Source organism: Typopeltis vanoorti, chromosome 12 (assembly GCF_054136105.1).
Source record: "Typopeltis vanoorti isolate ZY-2024b chromosome 12, IOZ_Tvanoo_1.0, whole genome shotgun sequence".
NCBI classification, from domain to species: domain Eukaryota; kingdom Metazoa; phylum Arthropoda; class Arachnida; order Uropygi; family Thelyphonidae; genus Typopeltis; species Typopeltis vanoorti.
Genome location: NC_143560.1, coordinates 79,356,719 through 79,381,090, shown reverse-complemented (window position 1 = coordinate 79,381,090; position 24,372 = coordinate 79,356,719). Strand labels below are relative to the sequence as shown.

The 24,372-nt window shown below is 33.7% G+C and overlaps 1 protein-coding gene across 3 annotated transcripts in view; it reads left to right on the top strand.

The window, feature by feature from the left end:
• Positions 1-24,372, top strand: part of Not1 (CCR4-NOT transcription complex subunit 1) — a 568,860-nt gene that overhangs the window by 242,131 nt on the left and 302,357 nt on the right. For all 3 annotated transcript variants that reach the window (XM_090401629.1, XM_090401630.1, XM_090401628.1), the window contains exons 23-25: positions 9,389-9,577; positions 14,395-14,538; positions 23,978-24,157. In XM_090401629.1, coding sequence (XP_090257755.1) covers positions 9,389-9,577; positions 14,395-14,538; positions 23,978-24,157 — 513 coding nt within the window. The remainder of the gene's footprint in view (positions 1-9,388; positions 9,578-14,394; positions 14,539-23,977; positions 24,158-24,372) is intronic.

The following is a 24,372-nucleotide window of genomic DNA, read 5'->3' as shown; positions in this document are numbered from 1 at the left end:
ACAGTTTTCGGGTGTGTGATAGTAATGCAACGGGGGGGGGGGGGTAAACTATCAGAGCCGAAATAAAGTTCAGTTCTATTGTAAAAATATGGAAATGAAATTTCACATTTGATATACATATTTTGAATGATAAAAATAAGCAAATGTATCGCTTACTTTAAAAATCGGAGAATAAAATATCTGAATTATGCAGAAAATATCTACATATAAATTTAAATCATAACTGTTAATTTAATTTTGTAATGACCAATTATACAAGGAAACCAAGAAAGTGAAAGTTCAGATTACTATACAACATGAAGAAAAAATTTAGTAATACGATTAAAGAATCTCATGTTATTCTCTATAAAGCAATGTTGCTCAAGCGTGTCCTAAAGGAAATCTGTTAAGTATTATTCGATTTCGATGGTTTTGTACAAAAATAAAATTAATATAATCTGGAACGTCAGCAGCCGGTTTTCTTTTCTTTTTTATAACTAAAATCCAGTTCACCAGCATGGAACAAGAAAGTCCGTTTCTTGTTATAGGCAACTGAGAGGCAGCTACAAACGGGAGATAATCCGATTAACCGTTCTCTTCAGCGTGAGGGTTTATCACACCTTCTAATGGACACGACAGTCAAATTGCACTTCTTATCCAGGTTCTTTAAACAGGTGGGCTGAATCATATCCAGATTTAGTTGGACGTCTATAGACGTCCTAGCCGGTAGGGAGGTTAAACCATCTTCCTGTACTTCAATTCTAACTGCTGACTTACAACTCAAATAAAGACTAAGTATTGTTTGATATAATGCCCCACTGACACCACACAACTGTAGCGTTTTGAATAGCATTTCTCTTGGCACCTTTTCATGTACTCTTTCCAGATCTGCAAAACTTAAATACAGATCTTTTGTTATATTCTCATGATTTCTCAACTATTTGTCATAGAGTGAAAATCTGATCCTGACACTTCTATTTGGCCTGAATCCAGCTTGTTCTTTACCAAGCTTCCCTTCCACTTCCACAATCCTAATCAACTGTTTCTCAAATATACTTGCATAAATCTTACCAAGAACATTCAGTAGGGAAATACCCCTGTAATTCTCTCATTCAGTTTTATTTCCCTTTTTGTATATGGGTACTATGAGAACTCTACTCCAATCATCTGGAATTTGTCCCTCTGCCCAGGCCTACTGAACTATGCCGTGCAGCCACTGTAAGGCTTTTACACCTCCATGCTTGAGCATTTCTGGTGGAATATTATCATCTACTCCCGTCTGGCTTTCCACATTTCAGGCTTTTGATGGCTTTTTCTACTTCAAGTATGGATATGTATTCCTGATTGCATTCATGTTGAGTGTTTTTTTACCACTGTATGCTGTCACTGCTTGTTTCATTTAGCAATTTTTTGAAGTAATTACTCCAGACATCAAGGATATCCTTTCTTTCATGCTTACACGGTGATCAGAATACATTATGAAAAATTATGGAGACAACTACTGTGTTAGAGCAAAACTTCAGTCTAATACAAACCTAAACGAACACTCAATGCCTCGGCCCCCATACCAAGGTCAATCATCCGGAGCATACAAATGTATATATACAAAGAAACAAGCTGCACCACAATCTACATGGCCTGCCAAAGCCTCCGGTTTTATTAAAATTTATCTACATGGTGTAGTCTGTACTGTTTTTATGTAGATTTTCAGTTGTGAACTTTCAGTTTTCCTTATTATATGTAAATAATATATTATTTACATATTTTATATTATGTAGTTTTGTCCATTCACAGTTATTCTCATATTTTCTGGAATAGACTTTTGTACTAGTTCCTCGAGGTACAGGTTAAACAAATATGGCAAAAGCAGACATCCCTGCATGATGACACCTTTCTCCACTCTCCACTGGTATTTCAGAAGTTTCAATTGCTCCAAATTTTATTGTTGCCATAGTATATTGTTATAGTACTAACTAGAAGATGATATTGACTATTTTTTCCTCTTTTATTTTTTTGTTCTAAAATTGCAAGCAATTTATTTTTGCTTATTTGGTCAAATTCTCTTAAGGTCTATAAAACTTCAGTAAAGATATGTTTTTTTTTTTTATCACATTAATTCAGCTAATTGTAAAAGAGTATAAATTGCATCAGTTGTAGATCTCCCCCTTCTAAATCTCATTTGCTCTTCTCCTAAATGTTGCTCAAATTCTGTTTTGTATAATTCTGATAAATAATTTATATGCATGACTTAATAAGGTTTATAATTTGTACACTCCCGTATATTGCCTGTTTTTTCATGTATGGGAATTATTCTTCCCAATTTTTAGTCATTCAGAAATTCCCCAGAATTTAAGACGTGACTGAATAATTGCACTTAAGTAATGCTTTACTGTTTCTCCTTCATACTTCCAAAACTCTATCAGTATTTCATCTCTACTCGTATTTTTATCAATTTCCATCTTTAATGTTTTTGGAGGCTCCTCACTTTTACCACTCCCTCCCCCATAATTTTCAGTGTTAACTTTTGCAAAAATTTGTTTAAACTTCACCAGTCAGATTGCCTCTTTTATCTTTCATTTTTAGTGGTATGTAGGTTTGTGTGTTTTTGAAGTTCTTTTATTGTGTTTTATACTAATTTTGTATTATGATGGATAGCTTCATTCTGACATATATCTGCTTTTTGATTTATCCAGTTTGATTTTGCTTCTCTACATTTATATATAATTTTATTTTTTAAGTGCCTTTGGTTTCCTAGCATTTCAGCTATGCTCTGAGTTATTTATCTATTTCAGTAGTAAACCGATTATTATTGACCCAATACACCCATATGACCCCAAATATTATTGAAGAAAAAATTAGTTTCAAAACAAGAATTCCTTGGAAATTCAGTGGCAGCCTGAAGAGAACATTGATCAATTCAGCCAGAGAGAGGTGTAGAGAAGTTGTAGATAAATTAGAACTGCATGGTAGATTCAGGAAATTAAAGAGGCATAAAAAAGAAAGAAACAAAAAAAGGGTATCAAAAGTTCCTTGCAAGTAAGTCAGCTTGTCTTCTGAGAAATTGATAACGTTGGAGTCGTGACAGATAACAGATTGATTTGGAAGAAAATTGTTCATAGTAAGTTTTGCATGTAGTAAGATCATAATATCCTATACACTGCTTGAGGGTACATGTCAGGAATTTGATGATGATGATGATGAAATGTAAGAAAGTGAAGCACAGTGTAAAACTGTGCAAATAAAAGTCATGGAAAGATTTTGTAAGAACATAGAAAATAAATATCAGGAAAGTGGCAAAATAATCTGGAGGTTATTGAAGAAGCATTGAAATATAGAAAAATGAATACTGTGAAAAGGAATCAGATACAATAAAAGTGACATGAAAACTGAAGATAAAGATATTCTAGATTGTCTGGAATAATTACTTTTAAAAGACTGCTAAATAAAACAAGCAGTGATAGCACGCTAGTAGAAAACATTCAAGAAGAATACAATCAAGAGTACATAAAGATACTTGAGGTAGAAAAAGAAATCTTAAAATGTGATAGGCAGCTGGAGTAAATAATATTCAACCAGGAGGTTTTAAAGTTTTACACTAGCTATACTGCATAATTCAGAAAGTCAAATTCCAGACTTTGTCAAATTTATAAATATACAGGGTTCCCCGACATGCGTCGTTTCGACTTTACGGTGGTAATCCCATAAATAATTTAAAAAATAAATTTTAACTTGAAGCAGCACGACGTAAAATTCAAATGTCGGGGGCAAACTTGTTTGTGAGTGCTCTCACTTATGTGTTTTTTTTTTTTTACCCTTCAATATGGCTCCCAAACGTAAAGGCAGACTCTTCCGATGGCAGTGTGTCGAAGAAAAGGAAAGCCATTACATTAGAAGTGATATTAGACATTATTAAAAGGGCAAAAAAAAAGGAGAAACGGCAACGAACATCGGCCGCATGTTGGATTTAAGTCGTACCACAGTCGGGACTATTATCAAGGATAAAGTTCGCATCCTTGAACACGTGAAAGGATCGGTGCCCATGAAATTAACTGTGATTACGAAAAAACGTAATAGACTCATGATTGAAATGGAAAGGCTCCTTGTTCTTTGGCTGGAAGATTAGCATCAACGCTGTATCCCAATTAGCCTCATGTTAATTCAAGAAAAGGCAAAAAGATTGTTTGCAGCATTGAAAAGTGAATAGGGGGAAACGAGTGCAGGTGAAGAGTTTAATGCTAGTAAAGGTTGGTTAATGCAGTTTAAGGCTCGGGACAATTTACATAACATTAAGGTGCAAGGTGAAACTGTAGTGGTGATGATAAAGCAGCTGGTGAATTTCCTGAGGGGTTGGCTAAGATAATAAGGGAGGGGGGGGGCACAGTGCTCAACAAGTGTTTAATGTGGACGAGACAGGCCTATTTTGGAAACGTATGCCTAATCGTACCTATATCGCCAACGAGGAGAAGGCAGCACCAGGCCATAAAGCTGGTAAGGAGAGACTGACTTTGCTTCTTGGGGACTAATGCTGCTGGCAACTTAAAACTGAAGCCCTCGTTGGTCTATCAGTCTGAAAATCCAAGGGCACTAAAGGGCATTTGGAAGGGTCAATTGCCTGTCATCTGGAGGTCCAATAAGAAGGCATGGGTGGCACTTCAAATCTTCGAGGACTAGTTTACCAACCATTTTGTGCCAGAAGTTCAGAGGTACTGCACAGCCAAGGGTCTGCCCTTTAAGGCATTGTTAGTGCTAGACAATGCTCCTGGTCACCCTGCCCACTTGGATGACTTTCACCCTAATGTTAAGGTGGTTTACCTTCCACCAAACACCACAGCCCTTTTGCAGCCTATGGACCAGGGTGGTATTGCTTCCTTTAAGGCCTACTACCTCTGCAGGACATTTGCTATGGCTTTCAGGGCAACTGAAAAAGGCAGGAACTGTCTCCTCATAGCTATGAGGAGACAGTTGAGGCTGTCACAGAGAAGGTTTGTTGCCCTAGGGAAGCAGATGAATTTGGAAGTGGAGGCCGAAGATGTCACAGAGCTTCTGGCATCTCATGGGGAGGAGTTGTTAGCAGAAGACTTCATTCAGTTAGAGAAGCAGCTGACTGAGAAGGAGGAAACGGTTCCAACCCCTGAACCCAGGAGATTCACCACCAAGGGCTTGGCAGAAGGTTTTGCCCTCATTGAGGATGGGCTGGCCAAGTTTGAGGCTGAGGATCCCAACACTTCTAGGTACAATAAAGGTCTTCCGAGGAGTTATGGATTGCCTGCAGTGTTATAGGGAGATATACGAGGAGAAGAGGAGTATCATTCCAGACTAGCATGGAACGTTTTTTCACGAAGGTAGAGAGGTCTGCAGCAGGTGCTGGTACCTCAACCGTCTCTTCAACCACAGGATAAAAGGTAAAGAATTGTTTTCATTTTTGTTTTTGGTTTTTTTTTAATCACCTGTACAGAATGTATAGTTTCATTTGTCATTTTGGGGATTGTTCTCATTTTTATGTTTGTTTTTTTATTACAGTTTCATTTTTGTCATTTTTCTGTACCATACAGTAGTAAGTTCTCCCTTTCATTTTCCTATGGCCTAGTTCTGTTTCTTGATATATACGTATGACTTTAGAGTGTTTTAGGTTAGGTAAGTAACTTAGGCTATGGTAATTCTGATTTGCATCGAAAATCGCCTTACGTTGGTCCATAGGAAGAGATCTCTGATGTAACTCGAGGACCCCCTGTACTTAAAAAAAAATAGGCTAAGAAAAATTGTGAAAGGCAAGTTTATTTCATATCAAATAGAATTTATTAGTATCAGATTTTCACTTTAAGACAGATAGTTGAGAAATTTTAGAATATAAAAAGAATGTTTAAGTTTTGTCAATCGAAAAAAGGCATATGACAAGGTGGCAAGAGAAAAACTTCAAAACATTAGTTATAAATTAAAGATACCAAGAAATTATATACTTGGTTTAATCCTTTATCCAAGTGTAAGCAAACAAAGTTTGCACCTGAAGTATTTTCAGTCCTGAAAATTTCTTGGTATCTTCAATTTATGGTATAACCAAGTAGAAAATCTTCAACAACATTACAGTTATATTACTGTAAATGGGACATTATATCGAGCAATACATAATTTTCTTGTACCTCCTTCAATTCTCACTTCTGCCTTGCAATTCAAATACAGAAGTTAGAATTGAAGTAGGTACAAGAAAATTATTTCATGTTAAATCAGCTGTAAGAAAAGGGTGTATATTATTTATATGGATCACATTATGAAAGAAAGTGGCCCCAGGCAGGAGAGGAAATCATCACAGGACCTCTCAGGCCATCATTCAGCAAAATATCTGCTGCAGAATGGATACTTGAAACATGAAGCAATGTGGAAAACTAGAAAAACTTAAAGATGGAAATTGAGATGGATGAATGAACATTGACATTCTTGGAGTTAGGTAAGATGGCCAGGCTAGACAGTGGAGATTTCTGGACTGGAGATTATCAAACATGAAGATGTTAATCTCAACTCTTTACTTTTTGCAGATGTGTTATACTCCTAAATAAATTTAGTACAAGTCTGCAGAATTCCTGACTAAATTGAATAACTAGCAGCTGCAATAAATTTAGTATCAAAGTCAGCAACTAAAAGACAAACACAATGAACATAGACAGAAACATTAAAAACATCAATGGATATTCAAGATGAAGTTTTTAAGTTTTTTTTAATAGTTTTCAGAACAGTTTTCACCTTCATGATGTTTATCTTTATTCTTACTAAATTCTTCCCTGGACTTTTGTTTACTTTATGGCTTTTTTTAGTTATCTCTGTTCTCTTAGATCTCATGCTGACATGCTAGGAACTTTTTGAACCTTTCTTCTTTCCACACCTGTCTTTGTACCCTTTTGAGTCCATCTCGGAGTTCTGATTTTTCTATTCTTGTAGACAACTTTACCACATATTTTCCTTGCTGAATGAAAGTTTTATTCAAAGTCTGCCATTAAGTCTACAAGATATGCTTTTTTTTATCTCTTGAATAAGATCTCTTGTATATTTGAATATACAGTTCACCTCTGAAAGCTTTTCACCTTTGATTATTTTAAAAACTTTTGTACATTTTTTTTTTAATTTTTATTTTTATATGAAATTCAATTTTATCCTGTTCAGAACTAAATAGTGATCATGTCCTATTTCAAATACCATCTGTGTTGTTGTGTCCTGAATCAACGTGAAGTTATCACTATCAATAATAACAAAGTTAACTGTTCATTTTTTTTTTTTTTTATTATGTCTTCTCTCCATGTGAATTTGTGTACATTTTTGTGTTGGAACATAGTAATGACTAGTTCATGTACTGAATAGAAATCCAGCAGGTATGATTAGTTTTGCTCTTTTTTTCAACCCAGAAACATTTCTGTTTATCTGCTATCTCATGCTCTGCTGTTTAGGTCTCCAAGAACAACGAGGTTTTTGTTTTTCTTTATGTCAGCTGCCTTTTCTAATGACTGAGAAAATTCCTGCCTTAGTAGAACTGTCTGTGGGACATAGGCACAATAAGTCTTATTGTTCAGTTCCCTATCAGTCAGTAAAAGCAGAGTTAATTAATCAGTGGAATTCTTCTGGCAGGAAATAGTGACATATAAACTGCATATGATTAAGTCAAAAAAATTAGCATTGGCAGTCCAGTCCATGTATAAACAGAAGAGAGGAAATTTTTCTGGGTAGGCCTACATAGGTCACAGTCATCTCCATCACACCAGCTTTCTGTTGTCTGTTTCAATGTTTAATTTGCCATATTCACTAAATTCTAAATGCTATTTGCATTCTGTTATTTGAGTTTTATGAATAGCCAGACGGTTATGATTTGTATTTATTAATTCTCTTGTTTAAACTTTAAGTTATACTATTTACCCTCTGAAGATGTAAATCCTACGATTTACGAAACTTGTCGGGAACTATTATTTCAGTGTTTTATATAACTGAATAATAAAAAAAATGTGTAATCACCGAAATATATCTTTTGAACCTATTAGCCACAGCAGTCTATGCCTGCAAAGTAGATATTGTTCTTATTCTCTGCTAACTTTAATCTTTACTTTAAATCAGCGGTGGCTTGAATTTAATCACTTAATCTAAGATAGATACTCAACTTTTCATGACTAAGTCATATGCAGGTTCAAATTTTTGTGGTTAGTGCATTGACAAAATCAGTTCATTGTGTTCACAAACCATTTAATTAAATCAAGACCTCTGATTACATTGTTTGATCCACATCAGCACATTTATGCAGTCAAATCACAATTCATAGTTACAAATGTTTCTTAATTAGGTTCAACTCTCCTACATTTCTACTCTTAAAACCTAAATACAATTTAATACATCCTACCAGGATGTATTAAATTGTATTATTCTTAAGAATAATATATGTATTATTCTTATACGATTTGAATGTAAAGCACATCTTGAGTGAACTTAATTCAATATTAACTTACACAATCGTATCATAATTATTTTACGCTGTCACAATTGACTACAAACAGAGATGTTTTTGATGTGAATTGTTCAGAATTATTACATATCTAAATATTTACAATGAGTTGCAATCTTTACAATACTCTCATTTGGCACTGTCCATTACATGATTCTTTTGTCCACACGATAGTGCTCCATTTCTTCTTTCCTTTTGTGGGCTCATTCTTGATCTCCCACCAAATTTCTTCTTTGTCTGAGTTGTCAATAATTCTGTGCCCTCTTGAATCTTTAATTCAGCGACATGGCAGCAATGGCCACTCAGCGAGTGGTTCCTGTGCTGATGAAGATTCTTTTTTGTGGTGGCAATGGTCATTCTAATGAGGCATTCCGGTGATTGACAGCAGACTTCTCATAGTGGTGGACCCAGGAAAAGAACTGGAGTGGAAGAACCTTAGAAAACTTCTCTTTCGATGGCCGACACTGGATCTCACATATCTGTGGATCCAGGTAAGAGAAGGCAGAACCCGAAGACGAAGTCTTCGATGCTAGAGCTTTTAAAGGCCTGGACTTTGTGTTGTATGCATGTGCATGTCTCTTGTCTTACTTCACACATCTTTCAAAATTCCCATATATGGAAATGCATTAATATTGGTACGTGATGACATCACACTTCGTGCATCACATTAGTTTAACAAAGTTTCTTAATTAAATTACATACAAAAGGATTTTTAGTAATAATACAAACAACGACAATTCTTTATGAATTTTTTTCTTTAGAAGAAACTTAATGTTTGCTTGAAAATAGAATTAGCATTCACTAGTTTAAGTTTGTGCTATTAATATTCTAGATGAACTTAGGTGGAATGTTGATAATGATATTTAATAAATAAATTCTTTATTAAATAAATCTGCAATAAATTCTTTTTTCCTAATAACATTACTAATTTTGCAGCATATTGAATATGGATCAAGATCTCAGGAACCTCCAGCTAGATCTCAAGGTTCTGTGCTTCCACCAAATTTAGCTGCAGTTACTTCCAGTTTCAATACACTCGTAACTACAGCTGAACGCACTGTGACTTCAACTACTTCAACTGTAACTACTACAGTAGCAAAACCAGGAGGTGGAATGACTGGAAAAGTAAGATTTATAATAACATTTATAAATAGTATTTAGGCTACATGATGCTTATTTATTACAATCATCTCTCACTATAGCAAACTACAAAACCACTCACCAATGCTCTATAGGTACAATGCTAAGTTAAGCAGAATTCACTGTAGAAAACTATAACAAACTACTCTTGTGGTCTCTATAAGTTTTGCCGTAGTGAGAGTCAGCTGTCCTGTAATTATTTACCGTTTGAAAAATAATTTTGACAGTAATATATCAGAACACAGAAAGATAAGTAAATAATTATTTATTGACTTACTTCTGATATTTCACTGGTGTTATAACCTGCATCTTCAGAGCACAAAACACAGTTTGTCACAGTAAGCGAGACTGCAACAACATGGTGTAATAATGGGACTAGTTTGAAAAATTGCATCAACAACACAAATGCTAAAGTCCTAATTAGGCACCCTCTATCTAAAAAAACACACAGAGAGAAAGCAGGTACTAATTATATCTTAAGATGACTGTCTCCCAAATCTTAGGCAAATTTATACAGCCATATTTGTTAAGATTTGGAGTATGTTTCAAGGTTTCTGTTGCCTCTAAGAACAATCTCTCTGACTTGTAAAAGCTTCTGTGCAGTACTTTTGTTTTCTTCCAGTTAATCCTTTGTGCAGAGGGTATCCAAAGCATGGTCTGCTAGGCCCGACTTGTCATAGTGATAGTGCTGCCAGATGTATATTTTATGTTCGTTGATGCGGATGTCCACAGTTCTTCCTGTTTAATCATGGTAAGCTTGATCACACGAGCAGGGTACTTCGTGATAAAGATTCCTGGATGTGATAAAGGAGAGATGCTGTCCTTGGGCGAATGGATGAGAGTTGCTAATTTGACACAGTCTGAATACAGTGCATAGTTGATGTTTATTGAAAACTCCAGATATCTTTTCCAGTGTGTCTTTAATGTATGGGATGGTTACTGTTTTGTTGTAGTTCTCCATGGTGGATAGTGGGAGGGGGTTTCTTGGACTTTTTATTAGGACTGTTGTTGTTGCTACAATTTTTCAAACTAGTCCATTATTACACCATGTTGTTGTAGTCTCACATACTATGACAAACTGTGTTTTGTGCTCTGAAGATGCTGGTTATAACACCAGTGAAATATCAGCAATAAGTTGATAAATAATTATTTACTTATCTTTCTGTTTTCTGATATATTACCATCAAAATTAGTCAACATGTATGACGAATACATAAGCCTTTCTACACGTTTGAGAGTGCTTAACAGTTTTTTTAAAATAAATGCATTTAGATCTGATTGTTTTAAGTGTAAATTATATATGCACCTATTTGAATTATTTGTCAAGATGGAAATTATTTCTGGACTCTGACCGGATAGATCTAATTCAGATGTGGTATTTGAAATCCCTAGAAACATTGAATATTTTGTATTTTGATGTGTATCCACATCTGTGCATGTGTGATACATTTTTTTAAAAGTCCATAACACATGTAACTGCAGAGCTCACTATGCACTGTACTCTTTCTCATACTAGCCTAGATAACTTAGTCAGTTTTGACGATACCCTTTGGTTGGAAAGACCTGGGTTCAAATCCTGCCTAGGATGCAAAGAACCTTTATCAGTGCTTTTCAACTGAAGGTGATATAGCCAGTCTCATATGAAAGGGGCAGAGTTTTTCCTCCCAGATAGTTGGGTTTTTCATCTTGCAAAGCAGGTAAACTGGCCATTAGAACACATGCAATTAATACTGGCATAATACACTGGCCTACAGTGTATTATGTTATACTACGGCCAAAGCAACACTAGCCTGAGTTGCTTTGACCGTAAATAAATCCAAATTAACTTTCTCCTACACATTTGATATAATCTTCTAAAACCAATTTGCCTATCCCTGTTACCTTATTTCTCTTTACAGTTACACTAGTCATTTTGGGTGTTTTCTTCTTCAATTTAAAGAAGTAGGATATTCATAGCTGCATTTCCCAGTTGAGTTGCATATTAAAAACTGAAAAATATATACATGTCTGATCATTACAATATCAGTAAGTAATAATTCCATGTTTGCAGTCTACGTTTTGTTAGCTAACAAATCCAGCTGCCTTTTTTTATTAGATTTGGAATATCTAGCATTTTCTTCAATAAACTTCATCTTCTTCGTTGGTCTTTGACCTGTTGTAACTGCTTATTGTAATCCATTGTTTTTGTGGTCATCCAGTCTTCTAGTACTTGTTTTCCATTTTTCTATTCATCTCATTATTCTATCCTTTGGCATTTTGTTGACATGCTTTTGCTATTCTTGTTTTTTATCTATTCATTTACTTTCTGATTTTATTGAATTTTGTTTTTTTCCTCACTTTTCGTAAGTTTCACTGCTGTAGTAGTGTTTAACTGTTTGAATTGTTTTGGATGCATAAGATAAAACCAGTCTCATTATACTTTTATATATTATTATTATTGTGCAGGCACATCAATGGACTCCAAAGACTCCTTGTGGGAGACTCAAACTAGCCACATACAATCCATCATACCTCTCCTTGAACAGATTAACAGACAAAACACTCCCAATTGACTCTGGCAACCTGTTCCACTCATTCACAACTCTCCGAGCAAAAAATCTAGTCCTCACATTTCTACTAACCACACCTGTATTCAACTTCCAGGTATGACTTCTTGTTCTGGCCCCCTCTTGCCAAGTGCTGAAACTTTTTCTCTGCATCAATCCTATAAATCCTCTAAGTAACTTAAATGTTTATAGCATATTTCTTCATTTCTCTTATCAACCAACTTCTGCATTCCACAGACCATTTGCCATCTTGGTTGCTTGCCTCTGAATCTTCTCCACCACCTTCTCATCCCCAAGAAATTCATGAGACCAGACCTGACGTGGACGTTTCAAGGTCTCATAAAGTGGAATAACAACTTCCTTATCTCTGCTTGTCAGCGTGTTCTTCAATAGCCAAGTAATCTTATGAGTGACCTTTCCGATATGTCCTCTAAACTTTAACTCTCTGTCTACCACCATCTCTAAATCTCTAGCTTCTATTTCCTGGAGTACATTTCCATCAATGTGGTACACAGCTTGTAATCTGTTTATCCTAAAATGCATAACTTTACATCTCTCCACATTAAACTGATGCCCATTATCTTTTGCCCATACTAACAACTTATTTAAATTGTCCTACAAGCATTCCACATTGACTTGATTATCTATTACTCTACCTAACTTGCATTATCAGCAAACAACTGAATATTTCCATTCAATTTATTTCCTATATCATTTATGCACAAATTAAACAGTAGTGGTCCTAGCACTGAACCTTGCAGCACACCACTAGTCACCTACTTTCTTTTTTTCTTGAAAGGGCTTTGTTGCCTCATATCCTTTTTGCAATATCTGCTAGATATTCCTCCTTTCACTTAAAATTATTGACCAGTTTACTCAATATATGGAATGTGGCACTGGCCATTTGATCTCTCATAGATATGAATGATAAAAAAAATGATAAAACATATCACTTGATGGAGGGGGGGGGGGGATCTTTCCTCCATTAGTATAAAATCATTTAAATATCTTGTATTCAGTATAGCCTAGTAGGCTGGGAGAGAGATCGAGAAAAGTATATTGTGCCATGATGATAACTTTTGTTTAGATTTTTAAAAAATTTAAATTGACACTCTTACTCTCATTTAGTGAAATAAGTGATCAATTAAGCAACATGCTCCAAAACTGTTTACTTTTTATATGTTACCATAGAGTAAATGGCATGCATTAGCAACCATTTTGTTTCAAATTTTTTTTTGCGCTTTTTATAAATACTTTTTTATATTTATATTTTTTCTTTCCATTTGGCAATTGTTACTACTACTCCATGGTGTTTCATGGATATTTTACATAAGATTATTTTGTGTGTGTGTGCGTGCAGCCTGACTGACAAAGCTGATGTCTTCCCTATCCTTCAATCAACTGGCTGGGTGTTCAGATCCTACTGTTGCATGAATGGTTGTAAATGTCTTTAGGCTGGGCATCATTTTTTTTTTTTTTTCATCACCCAGTGTGAGACCACCATCCTGCTTATTAGGGGCATGAAACAGCTTGAAAAAGTTCCAGCCTCTAAAGTTTGGTTCTCAGATTATCTGACCTTTAGCCTGTCCACAATATTAATATGCTATAGGTTTGCCAGTGAAATTTATATGAAAAGATTTATCTGTATGTTGCAGTAATATACATAAACACAGTAGTGAGATGTTTTTATTCTCAGTTATTCTGCAAATTGAAGCAGTATTTTATTGCATTTTATTGTTATATCTAATGCCATACCTTCCCCGAGAGAAGAATAATGGATTCAAAAACTGGCATATCCAGAAAATGGGGAAAGGAACCAGATGACAACAAGAAACCATTCACTTAATTCAAAGTTGATAATTTTCATTCAAATGAATTGGGATTTATTGTGGTCATAATGAATTCTTTTTCATTTTTCCCATATCATATGTAAATCCTGAACTCACAGAAATCCAGAAGTCTGGAGAGCACTGCATAGATTCAAACCAATTTATCTTTCCCATTTTAACTTTAGAATGCTATTAGATAAAATCCCTTTTACCTATGCCATATACCTACAAATTGTTTTTAAGTGGTTGTTTTCATTGCTTTTTTTTTAAAAAAAAAAAAAAAGATTTTTATATTTTGTCAGTTCCTTTAGAAGTTTAATTTAATAAAGTTTAGCAAGATTTTTACTTTAGTATATTGTGTACTAATGAAATTCTGTTTGCAAGATTATGAAACATGATTTCAACAATCTTAATTTTTTTATTTTAGCCATCTATAGCCAATGCAACAAATATCGATACACTCCTAGTTGCTACTGAAAAGGATGATAAGATGATAATGCCACCTGAGCCCATCCAAGATAAAGTTGCTTTCATAATTAACAATTTGTCCCAAGTAAATCTTGCTCAGAAGGTAACGTGTTCATACTCTTTTATTTGAAATAATTACAGTTTACAGCCTCCTAAGTTAGACATTAACTTAAATGTTAAATTTGTATGTTATAGCTTGAATTTGTCAAAATATGTTACTGGTTTGGTAAATTCAATTTCATATATGTATTGCTTTTTAAAGTGCAGTTTGATTTTCTGTGAGAAGAGAGGGTGGCCCATGTTTTTTTCTCTTATTTATTTTTTATTTTTTTTTTTTCAGATGGTGGGGGGATGAAAAGTTCTGATGAACATCTAGAACAAAAATTACTGGTTTGTGCAACAAGAGAAAGACTTTTTTTTTCTCAGAAGATTGCAAATGATGCAACAGTGTTGTAAACAATATGTAATGTTTAATGTTTATGTAAGTTACATGGTTCTACCTAATTCCTTCATGGTGATTATCACAACTTCTCAGCATACCATCATATTTCAGTCCTGATTCTTCCACTAAAAGTAGTATGCTTGGAATTCATCAATGTAATTAGTTATATGGATGTGAGATCTCAGAAAAGACAATATTTTTTGTAGGCTTTTTTAATTAGTTCATTTCAAAACCAGGTTAGTTTTTAATTGGCATACAAAATGTACTCCCTTTGAGGTTTGTGCATCCACTTAAGAAATTTTTGCTAACTTGATCTTGAATTTTGTTAACTCTTTTGGGTCAAAATATTTCAAACTTTTAAAAAATATTGCCATGTTTTTGAAAATTTTAGTATGAAGCTTTGCCAGTGATTCATTTTTTATATACCACAGCAAAAGTACTTTTGGCTACACTGATTAAATGCCTGTTCAACTTTTTTGTAGCAAAATGACAATATCCTTGCTGAAAAATTGTCCAACAAGAAACTTCTCCAAAGAAATTACTTATAGAAGACTTGTGTTGTGTTTTATTTTATTGATTGTTTTAAATGTTAAGCCCCTACCTCTTTTATTAACTCAGCTGATATTTCATCACATCCAGTCATTTTGTCATTAGGTAGTTCTTTTATTGCACTTACTATTTCTTTAAGTATATTTGGTTTTTTTGAATGAACACTGATCATAGGTTTTCCAAGGCCTGTGGTTATTGTACAGTTCTGTTAGGTATTTTTTCCATCTTTTGTATTTTGTCTTCTGGATTTACAATATTGCCATGTTTTATATAATTCTTAACATTCTTATTATTACCTTTAACTGTGGGCTTGTTATTTTATTTTTGAATGCAACTCTGTAATTTTATTTTCTTTATCAAATTTTTCTACTTCTAAGCAATTATTATTGATCCATGTATGTTTTTCTATTTTACGTTTATTTTTTATTTGTCTATCTAATCTTTTATATTCTTCTTCATTTCTATTGGGGTTATTTTTCCAGGTTCTTCTTTTATCCATTAGTTCTAGTATCTCTTCAGTCATCCATGTTTTGTTTTTAATTTATTCTTTGTTTTTCCAATATGTTTTTCAGCTGCAGTCAATATTGCTTCTTTTATCTTGATCCATTTGTTGTGGTCTTCTTTCTTTTCAATATAGTGTGCTATGTTATTCTGAACTAAAGTCTTAGTGTTACTGTTATTTAGTTTATCTGTATTCTTGAATGTTCTAAATATGTTATCTTTTTTTCCAACTTTATATTTATTGTAATTCTCACAAGTCTGTGTGGTCTGCACAGCCGGCACTTGGCATAACTTTTGCATTTGTTATTCCGTTTCTGTATCTCTGATTGATCATAATAAAATTTATTTGATTATGTATACCTTGCTTTTTTCTTTTTGTTCATAAAAAGTGTTCGCAATTATCAATTTATGTTTTAAACAAAATTCAACACATCTGTCACCTCTATAATTTCTTATGCCATATCCATATGAACCTATTGTTAGATCTGAAATAGGCGACCTCATTTTAGATGACATCACCATTCCAGAGTCTAACAGTAAACATAAAATAAATAAGCATACTTATCTTTTAGCACAGTATAACTGTTTTTTTTTTTTTTTGTAAACAACAAACAACATCTTGTATATTGAACTTTGAATTATGTGAATTAAAATTAATGTATACGTATGTCAAGCATGAATGTAAGTCAGCAAAAAGGGGCAGTTATAAGAGAAATTATTAGTGATTTTCTACAAGTGAAAGAATGTAAGTCATTCAGCAACATAGGACAAAGATCGCCCTAATGCTACAAGAGCAGCCTTAGGGGCCGCGGGCATCACATTTGAGAAAATATCGTGACGCATACATTCTCGGAAATAGAAAGTCCCGTATGTTGATCGGTGATGTCACCCAGTCGGAGACCAATAGGTGAGAGGATAATAGAAATTCAAACTCGGAAAGGTGGCGCTCTTGTAGAGCGTATAAAACCCGCGACTCGGAATTGAATCCCCCCATTTTCTTGTTCCTGCATTTCTCTCCGTGTGCTACAAGTGTTCATCGCAGTTCAGCTCTTATTTTAAGAGCTGACTTCTGAGAAGTTCCGGCATGGCACTGCAGCAGAGTTCGGCAAGATCGAGCGCAGGCCATCAATGAAAAGGTCGTTGATGTAAAATAGCACCCAGCTCAGGAGAGCGTGTATATCCCACATGGCGAAAGAACCGAGATAGCCAGAATCATAATAAAGAAGGAAGGACGGAAAGAAACCGATAAAGAGTAGATAAGTACTTTCACTTGTTCTAGCCCCCCTTTGAGAATTGACTAACAGTGTGAAGAGAGTGTGTCTTAAGTTTGTATTAGAAGGAAGTGTGAAGAACTAAAATTTATGTAAATGACTCTATGCCTTTTGAAATGAACTTTACGAACTTTCAGTTTGATAGAGATTTTGTTGTGATTCATTTGAGAGAGATTATCAATGTGCTAAAAGCCTAAATGTCAATAGAGTTGTAGATAAGAATGTAAAATATGTTGAAATATTTAATTTGCTAAAATTTAGAAATCAATGCTTAATTATTTAAATAAAATATGTTGAAATATGTAATTTGCTAAAATTTAGAAATCAATGCTTAATTATTTAAAGGGTGAGAGAAAAGTAGAAGTTTAATTTAGAATTAATAATTATTTTGTTTTGTATTGCATTGCATAAATGAGTTCATTAAAATTATTTGATACTTTACATATCTGTGTTTCTGATCATGCTGACTGACCCTGCCCCTTCATAAAATACGAACCTGTGATTGTATGTGTGCGCGGGGATATCCCAATTAAGAGTAGTAGGGCATGACTGCAATAAACTAGAAACCTAAGGCTTCTGAATTTCAGTTAAGATTATTAGTAGCACCTGATATCCTATGACTATTCTTAGGCTGAGTTTAGCTCTACCCTTAATGCCCAGGCTGGCGCAGTAAAAATAAATTTGCTTGCGTGAACAGGATAGCTCATAGTATTCAGGGAACAGGTAATTTCTGGTGGCCCTTAGAAAGTTAAGTTATGTAAGGAAAAGTATAAAAAAGGAAACACAACGATAAAATTAAAACAAAGAGGAGGTTAAATAACAATGGCGCAACCTACATAACAAAAGGTGCAAGCGGTAGGAATTTGATAGAAGAGGTTGAAGTAAGAAAGGATAAAATTAAATATAGAGCATCGATATAATAAAAAAACAAACCGACGTAACACTATAACAGAACTTATTATTTCCTTTCCTATTTAAATGTTACTTTACATATACCATTCTCTCTGTGGTGAATTTCCTGTAAAATAGCCTTTTTACTATGAAACTGAATGGGTCATGTGTGTAGATTGCTATAGAGAATTTGCTCTTTGATGGTTATGTTCAATAATAGATAGTAAGGAGACTTAGGAACTTTCCTTATCCCTGTCTATTTCACAGCTACCAAATAAACTTAAATTGTAATATATGCATCTCCATTGCTCTCCTCTCCTCTTTTTTTTTTTTTTTCCATACTTTCATCAGATGTTTTTTCATATTTGAATATTATTCTTTTTGTACCAACCACCCAATATCAATGCTGCACAGCATGACATCACAACAGCCAGGTATTTCAAACAGTTTAAAGTGAACAGTATACTTGTAGTAGAGAATGTAAAGTTAACTGTGGCACATTCAGAGTGAAACTTTTCTTTAAGAAGTTAATGATTCCATTATCACTGCAAAAATTATCTAAAAGTTCTTTAAGCTCCAGTAATGTGATAAAGTCAGTAAGTATACTTTGCTGATTTTTCTTGCATATGTGACCTAAATAAAATATTCCATCAACAATTTCAAGGCATTTTCATTTCATTATCAGATTTCAGCTGATAATGAAATGAAAAGTTCTGCAGCTCATTTACTTTGCATAACAGTAATTCTGATATGATAGTTTAAATATGTAACATGCATAACAATTTTTATTAACACTAGATGTATTTTCTTCTACATGTTTTGCTATGTGTATGACTGACATCATCTTCAGGAAGTTATTTAATATGATAAAAAAAACAACACTGAAAAAAGTTGAATATTTTCCAACAACTGTTATTTCTATAAGATGAATGGAATGATAATTTAATGATGTGTATTATTACACATGTTATGCACAGTGGTATAAATTCTATGTGATTCCATGCATAGGAGAGATCTTGAATATTACACATATTAATTAATAATTTTCAAACATCATGAAGAATCAGTCCTTGGTTTTCATTCAGCATGCCATTTGAGTGAATGACCTCAGAAAACTTCTTGAGCAATGTCGAAGTAATTCTCTTCTAAGTAAGGCATGGACGATGCATGTCAATTTATCATGTGATGTTCTTTGAGGACATGCACTGCAACTCTACTTTTTTCTTCCATTTTGTTTTCATCATCAATTACATGTTCTTTTTTTTTTATGGATTTCAAAACTTTCCCAGTTTGACCTACATACACCTTTCCATAAGAACATGGAATCTTGTATATTCCAGGATGTTTATAAAATGGGACCTTCTCCCTTTAGGAGAATAGGAAGCTTTAAGGTGTTAACTGGTTTGAAGGCTCTTCTGATGTTGATTTTAATATTTCGGCTATTTTTCCTTGATGCGTTGACAACATATGGTAAGGGATGATGATTCATCAGAAAATGAAAGTTTCTTTAGTTTTCTAGTAGTCATTTTAGAGGAACTACTCACTTCCAGATTGCATGGAATGCCTAAAATGCATGAAACAGACATCCTTCTCTTTCTCTCTGATAGTGAATGGCATAAGCTTTCCTACATATTTTCTTTCTAAACACTTCTCAAGCCTTATACCGGACATTCAGACTTCTACATGAAAAACTCAATGCATTTGTAGATAAACTTTCAAACATGCAAATTATCCAATCTGATATATTAGCTAGTTTAGATGTAATTTCATTGTTTACAGACATCTCTAGAAGAATCAATGGAGATCCTTTAAGACTTTTTTCCTTCTGACATTACACATCTCTTCTATCATTGCCTCAATTCTTTATTCTTTACTTGGAAAAGGAAATTTTACTACCAAATATATGGTCTGGCAATGGGCTCACCCTTTATCGCCAATTTCACGGAAAAAATTGAGAAAGGAGCCACAGGTGACCTTAAAACCACATGTCTATTGGGGATGTGTTGATGATATCTTTATTATTTGGAAATATATCACGAAAATCTTGAAGATTTTGCACATTTCCTAACTAATTGCCATCCTAAAATCAAATTCATGTTAGAAGTAGAAAAGGACAGAAAATTACCATTCCTAGACATCCTTATCAACAAAACCATCACTGGAGGAATGTCATTAGAAGTTTACAGGAAAGAAACCTACATGGGCAGGTATCAACAGGCAAGCTCATTCTATCACCTTCAGCATCAGACTTCATATTATGATATTATCTACATCATATTATCAAAACCTTAAAAATAGCTTTCAATATATTCAAAAATTATGAAATTAAAAGAAAAGAACTTCAAACCCTATGTAATTAGTTCCTCCAAAATGGCTACTCAAAAAAAGGTACTAAAAAAACTTTTATTTTCTGATGAACCATCCCATGATAACCCAGAAATTAATTACAAATGCATCAAGAAAAATAACCCAGATATTAAAATCTTTCAATATCAGAACAGCCTTCAAACTAGTTAGCACCTTACAAAGTGTTTCCTATATGTTTCCGTAATTTTTCCTTACGTTCCCCTAAAGGGAACAAGAAAATACAAGGAAAGTTTCAAAATCTATAAAAAATATATATATATATATATATATATATATATATATATATATTGTAAGTGATGTTGAAAACAAAAGGGAAGGAAAAAAAACAGACTTGCAGTACGCATTCTCCATGTCCACTTAGAACAGAATTACTTCAACATATTGTTCAAGGAGTCTTCCGAAGTCATTTGCTCAAAAGGCACTAAATAAAAAGCAAGGACTTATCCTTCACGACATTTGGAAATGATTAATTAATGTGTAACATTCAAGATTTCTCCCACGCCAGCAATTACATACAAAGCTTACTCTGCAAGTTTACAGACTGCAGTAACATTCCTAATGATACACATGATTAAACTATCATTCCAGTCCTTTTTAATAGAAATTGGAAATGTTTTTAAACTTATGTTAAATAAGTTTCTGAAGATGCTGTTAGCCATATAGCCAGCAAAACATTTGAAAAATACACCTAGTGTTAATGAGGAAAAAAAATGTCTGAATTAAAACATTGTTATTTATCTACTCATAGTGAATTAATTACCTAAAATTTTATTTACATTTTTCTCTACTCCAGATGAATAATCAATATAATGATAAAATTTGTGCACAGACAATTATTTAGTTTTAATTTAGTGTAAATTAGTTTTACATCAGCTTTATAGATGACTATATTTTAGAATATTGCATATTATTGGTTGAAGCGCACTTAACTATATATTGCATTTCTTCCTTATCAGTGTCATTTTTTTTACAAATTCAGATGCTAGTTAAGACCCCCCACTCTCTCTCTCTTTCTCTCTCACACACACATACACACAGTAGAATTAGCATCTACTTTAGGAAGCATTGGGAAGCTTACTAATCAGCTGGCCATAATTTTTGCTGCTGCTGCTATCTAAACTGTCAAATCATACTTGGAAGGAGGCCCTATAGTTATACGTAGGTGAAAAATACCAAGACACATTATGGCATGGAGACTTCATGTTCTCTGTATGGTTTACTTGCCTTAAGAGTATTTTCTCTCACTATTCTTCTCCCTGCTTTCCATTTTTTTTTTTTTTTTTCTCCCACCTTTAAAATAACCACCACAATAGTAAATTCATGTGGATATAGTGTCACTGAGATTCAAGAAAATACCCCCCAACACCAAAAAAAAAAAAAAAAAAAAAAAAAAAAAAAAAAAAAAAAAAAAAAAAAAAAAAAAAAATTAAATTCAACAATTCTTAACATTGGCAGAGTGCCATGTTATGGTCTGTCTTCTTTTGTAAATTGGATCACTAATTTCCCCTCTTCTCTCATGGCATTAGTTGCATATATAATGGTGGATAATGTGCTCTGCTTTTTATTGGTGCAAGTGTTTTTCAGGACTGTTATTCATCCATCTTCTTCCTCATACATGATTGACTTTCTCTTACTAACCTCAAGTCCTGTCCTTAGTTTTGCCATTGTTAACACTCTATTCTGCCTACTTGTACAACAAAACTAGTAGTGTTCAAATTCCCAAGCTTCAAAATCTACAATCACTAGTTCCCTAAATGCTGATCTCCAAACCTTCTTTCAATGGAGTGATCACAGCCTAATCGCCTTTCAATGTTTCCAGGACTTCTTTTTGTAAAAAAAAAAGACCTAAGTTATTTTACATTTACCATTGATAACACTGAATTCAAATCAAGACCAGATCACTTTCTTCTTGGAGTGACACCTATAGCTTTTCTGACACAAACACATAATTTCTGTAGAATTCTCAGCCTTCAAAAACTTTGCATCCCTTCTTGCTTGAGACATTACTTTTTCACCTATCCAGCCAATGACTCTGTACAAATCCCAACTCTGCTTAATATGAGTAGTGCAGTAGTGCACCAAATAATTATCAAAAACAGGACAGGGGCTAATCAGTGACCCTTATTGTATAGATTCTCTCCAGCTCCTGTTTCACAGACAGTCAGTGTTTGCATTGTCTTTTTATTGTTACTTCAATGAGTGTTAACTACATTGATCTTATCAGTGTAGCTTAAGTTATGTAAAGAATTTATCCAAATTAAAATATGATTATATGAAGAAATGCAAAACACACAGTTTGGGAAATAGGAATTTCTTTGCACACAGTAACAAGAAAGCCATAAAATGGAAACCCATAGTTTATAAAGTCTCATCCTTCATCCTGTTTAAACTATTATAATGAAAAGCAGTATATGAAATGCCTCAGCTTGGCCACATATACAGAACTAGTATCAAGCCTCCCTCTCTCTTCCTCCAACTTCTGCTAAACCTGGAATTACATGAGCAACAGCATCCCAGCGTATATTTACAGTTGATGAACTGTAACTTCTAACCCACTATTCCTATTCATCTTTCATTGAAGCAGCTTTCTATGAAGTATTTCCCAGATGAAGTATTTCTATGAAGTATTTCCCAGTGATATATTTTAATATATCACTTCCACACACACAAGGCAGCAAGGCTTATGGTATATAAATAGTGTGGAGGGAAAGCAAAAAAGAATATCAAGGGATTCTTTCTCTCCTGACCTCTTCTCTCATATGGTATCAGTTTGCTGCAGGTTCTGCAACCTCCCTCTGTGTGGGTGAGAGAGAGTGAAAGCATACTACCAAAATATCCTGGACAGAACTTCTTAATATCAATGTTATATTAATGAAAATTCATTTGCTAGCAAATTATCTACTATAACAGACAGTTTGGTTCCTAGCAGCAACTTTTCTTTAAAGTAGTATTGTAGCTGTGGATTGATCGGGACTTTTCCTTAGTTTTTTACACACTGAGTTTTCCATGACCCTCCCTCACACAAACACATAATTTCTTAACATTGGCACATTTAACCCACATTTAAAGACTAAAGGAATAGATTGTTGCAGCAAGTTTTGTACAGTGAACTCTGTAGCATTTTCCACCCAACAGAAACATGTTTAGAATATGTGTGGTTTGACGGGCATAAATCTGTGGTTATGCTAAATTAGCCATGCATTTCTAATCACTGGTTCCAGTTTAAGATGGGAAAGTATGAATTTTATACCCTCTGGATCAAACTCTTTGATAAGTTTTAATTGCATTATACAATCTTGGAATCAGTCTGCCATATTTCACATTGATGTTAGAACATTAATGCTTTTTTTTTTCCTAATATATTTTACTTTCCTTGTGAGGAAATTTTTTCCTAAACTGCCTGAATGTTACCTAGATATAGAGTGAGTCTTAATAAATTTAAATAGCTCAGTGAGTTTTAATTTTTATTCAAATGGGTTTTGATAAATATTTGCTATTATTTTTTTGTTTGTTTGTTTTAGACTGAAGAATTCAAGGAACTTGTGAAAGAAGAATATTGGCCTTGGGCTGCTCAATACTTAGTGATGAAACGAGCTTCTATTGAACCAAATTTTCATACATTATATTCCAACTTCTTAGATACTTTGAAACTTCCTGAGCTGTCAAAACTTGTGATTAAAGAAACATTTAGAAATATAAAAGTAAGTAATTTTTTATAATATAAACTAAAGTATATATTGTACTCAAGAGAATTATATTCTTGTTTTCATTCTTATTTAACCTGTGCATAAAGAAACGCTTTCACATGAAATATTTTGATGACTACTTGATAGAGTAGTAGACTTTGTATTAAGTTTCCATTTATCCCATAATACACTTATTCCATAATAAGTGTATTATGCGATACATGGCATTT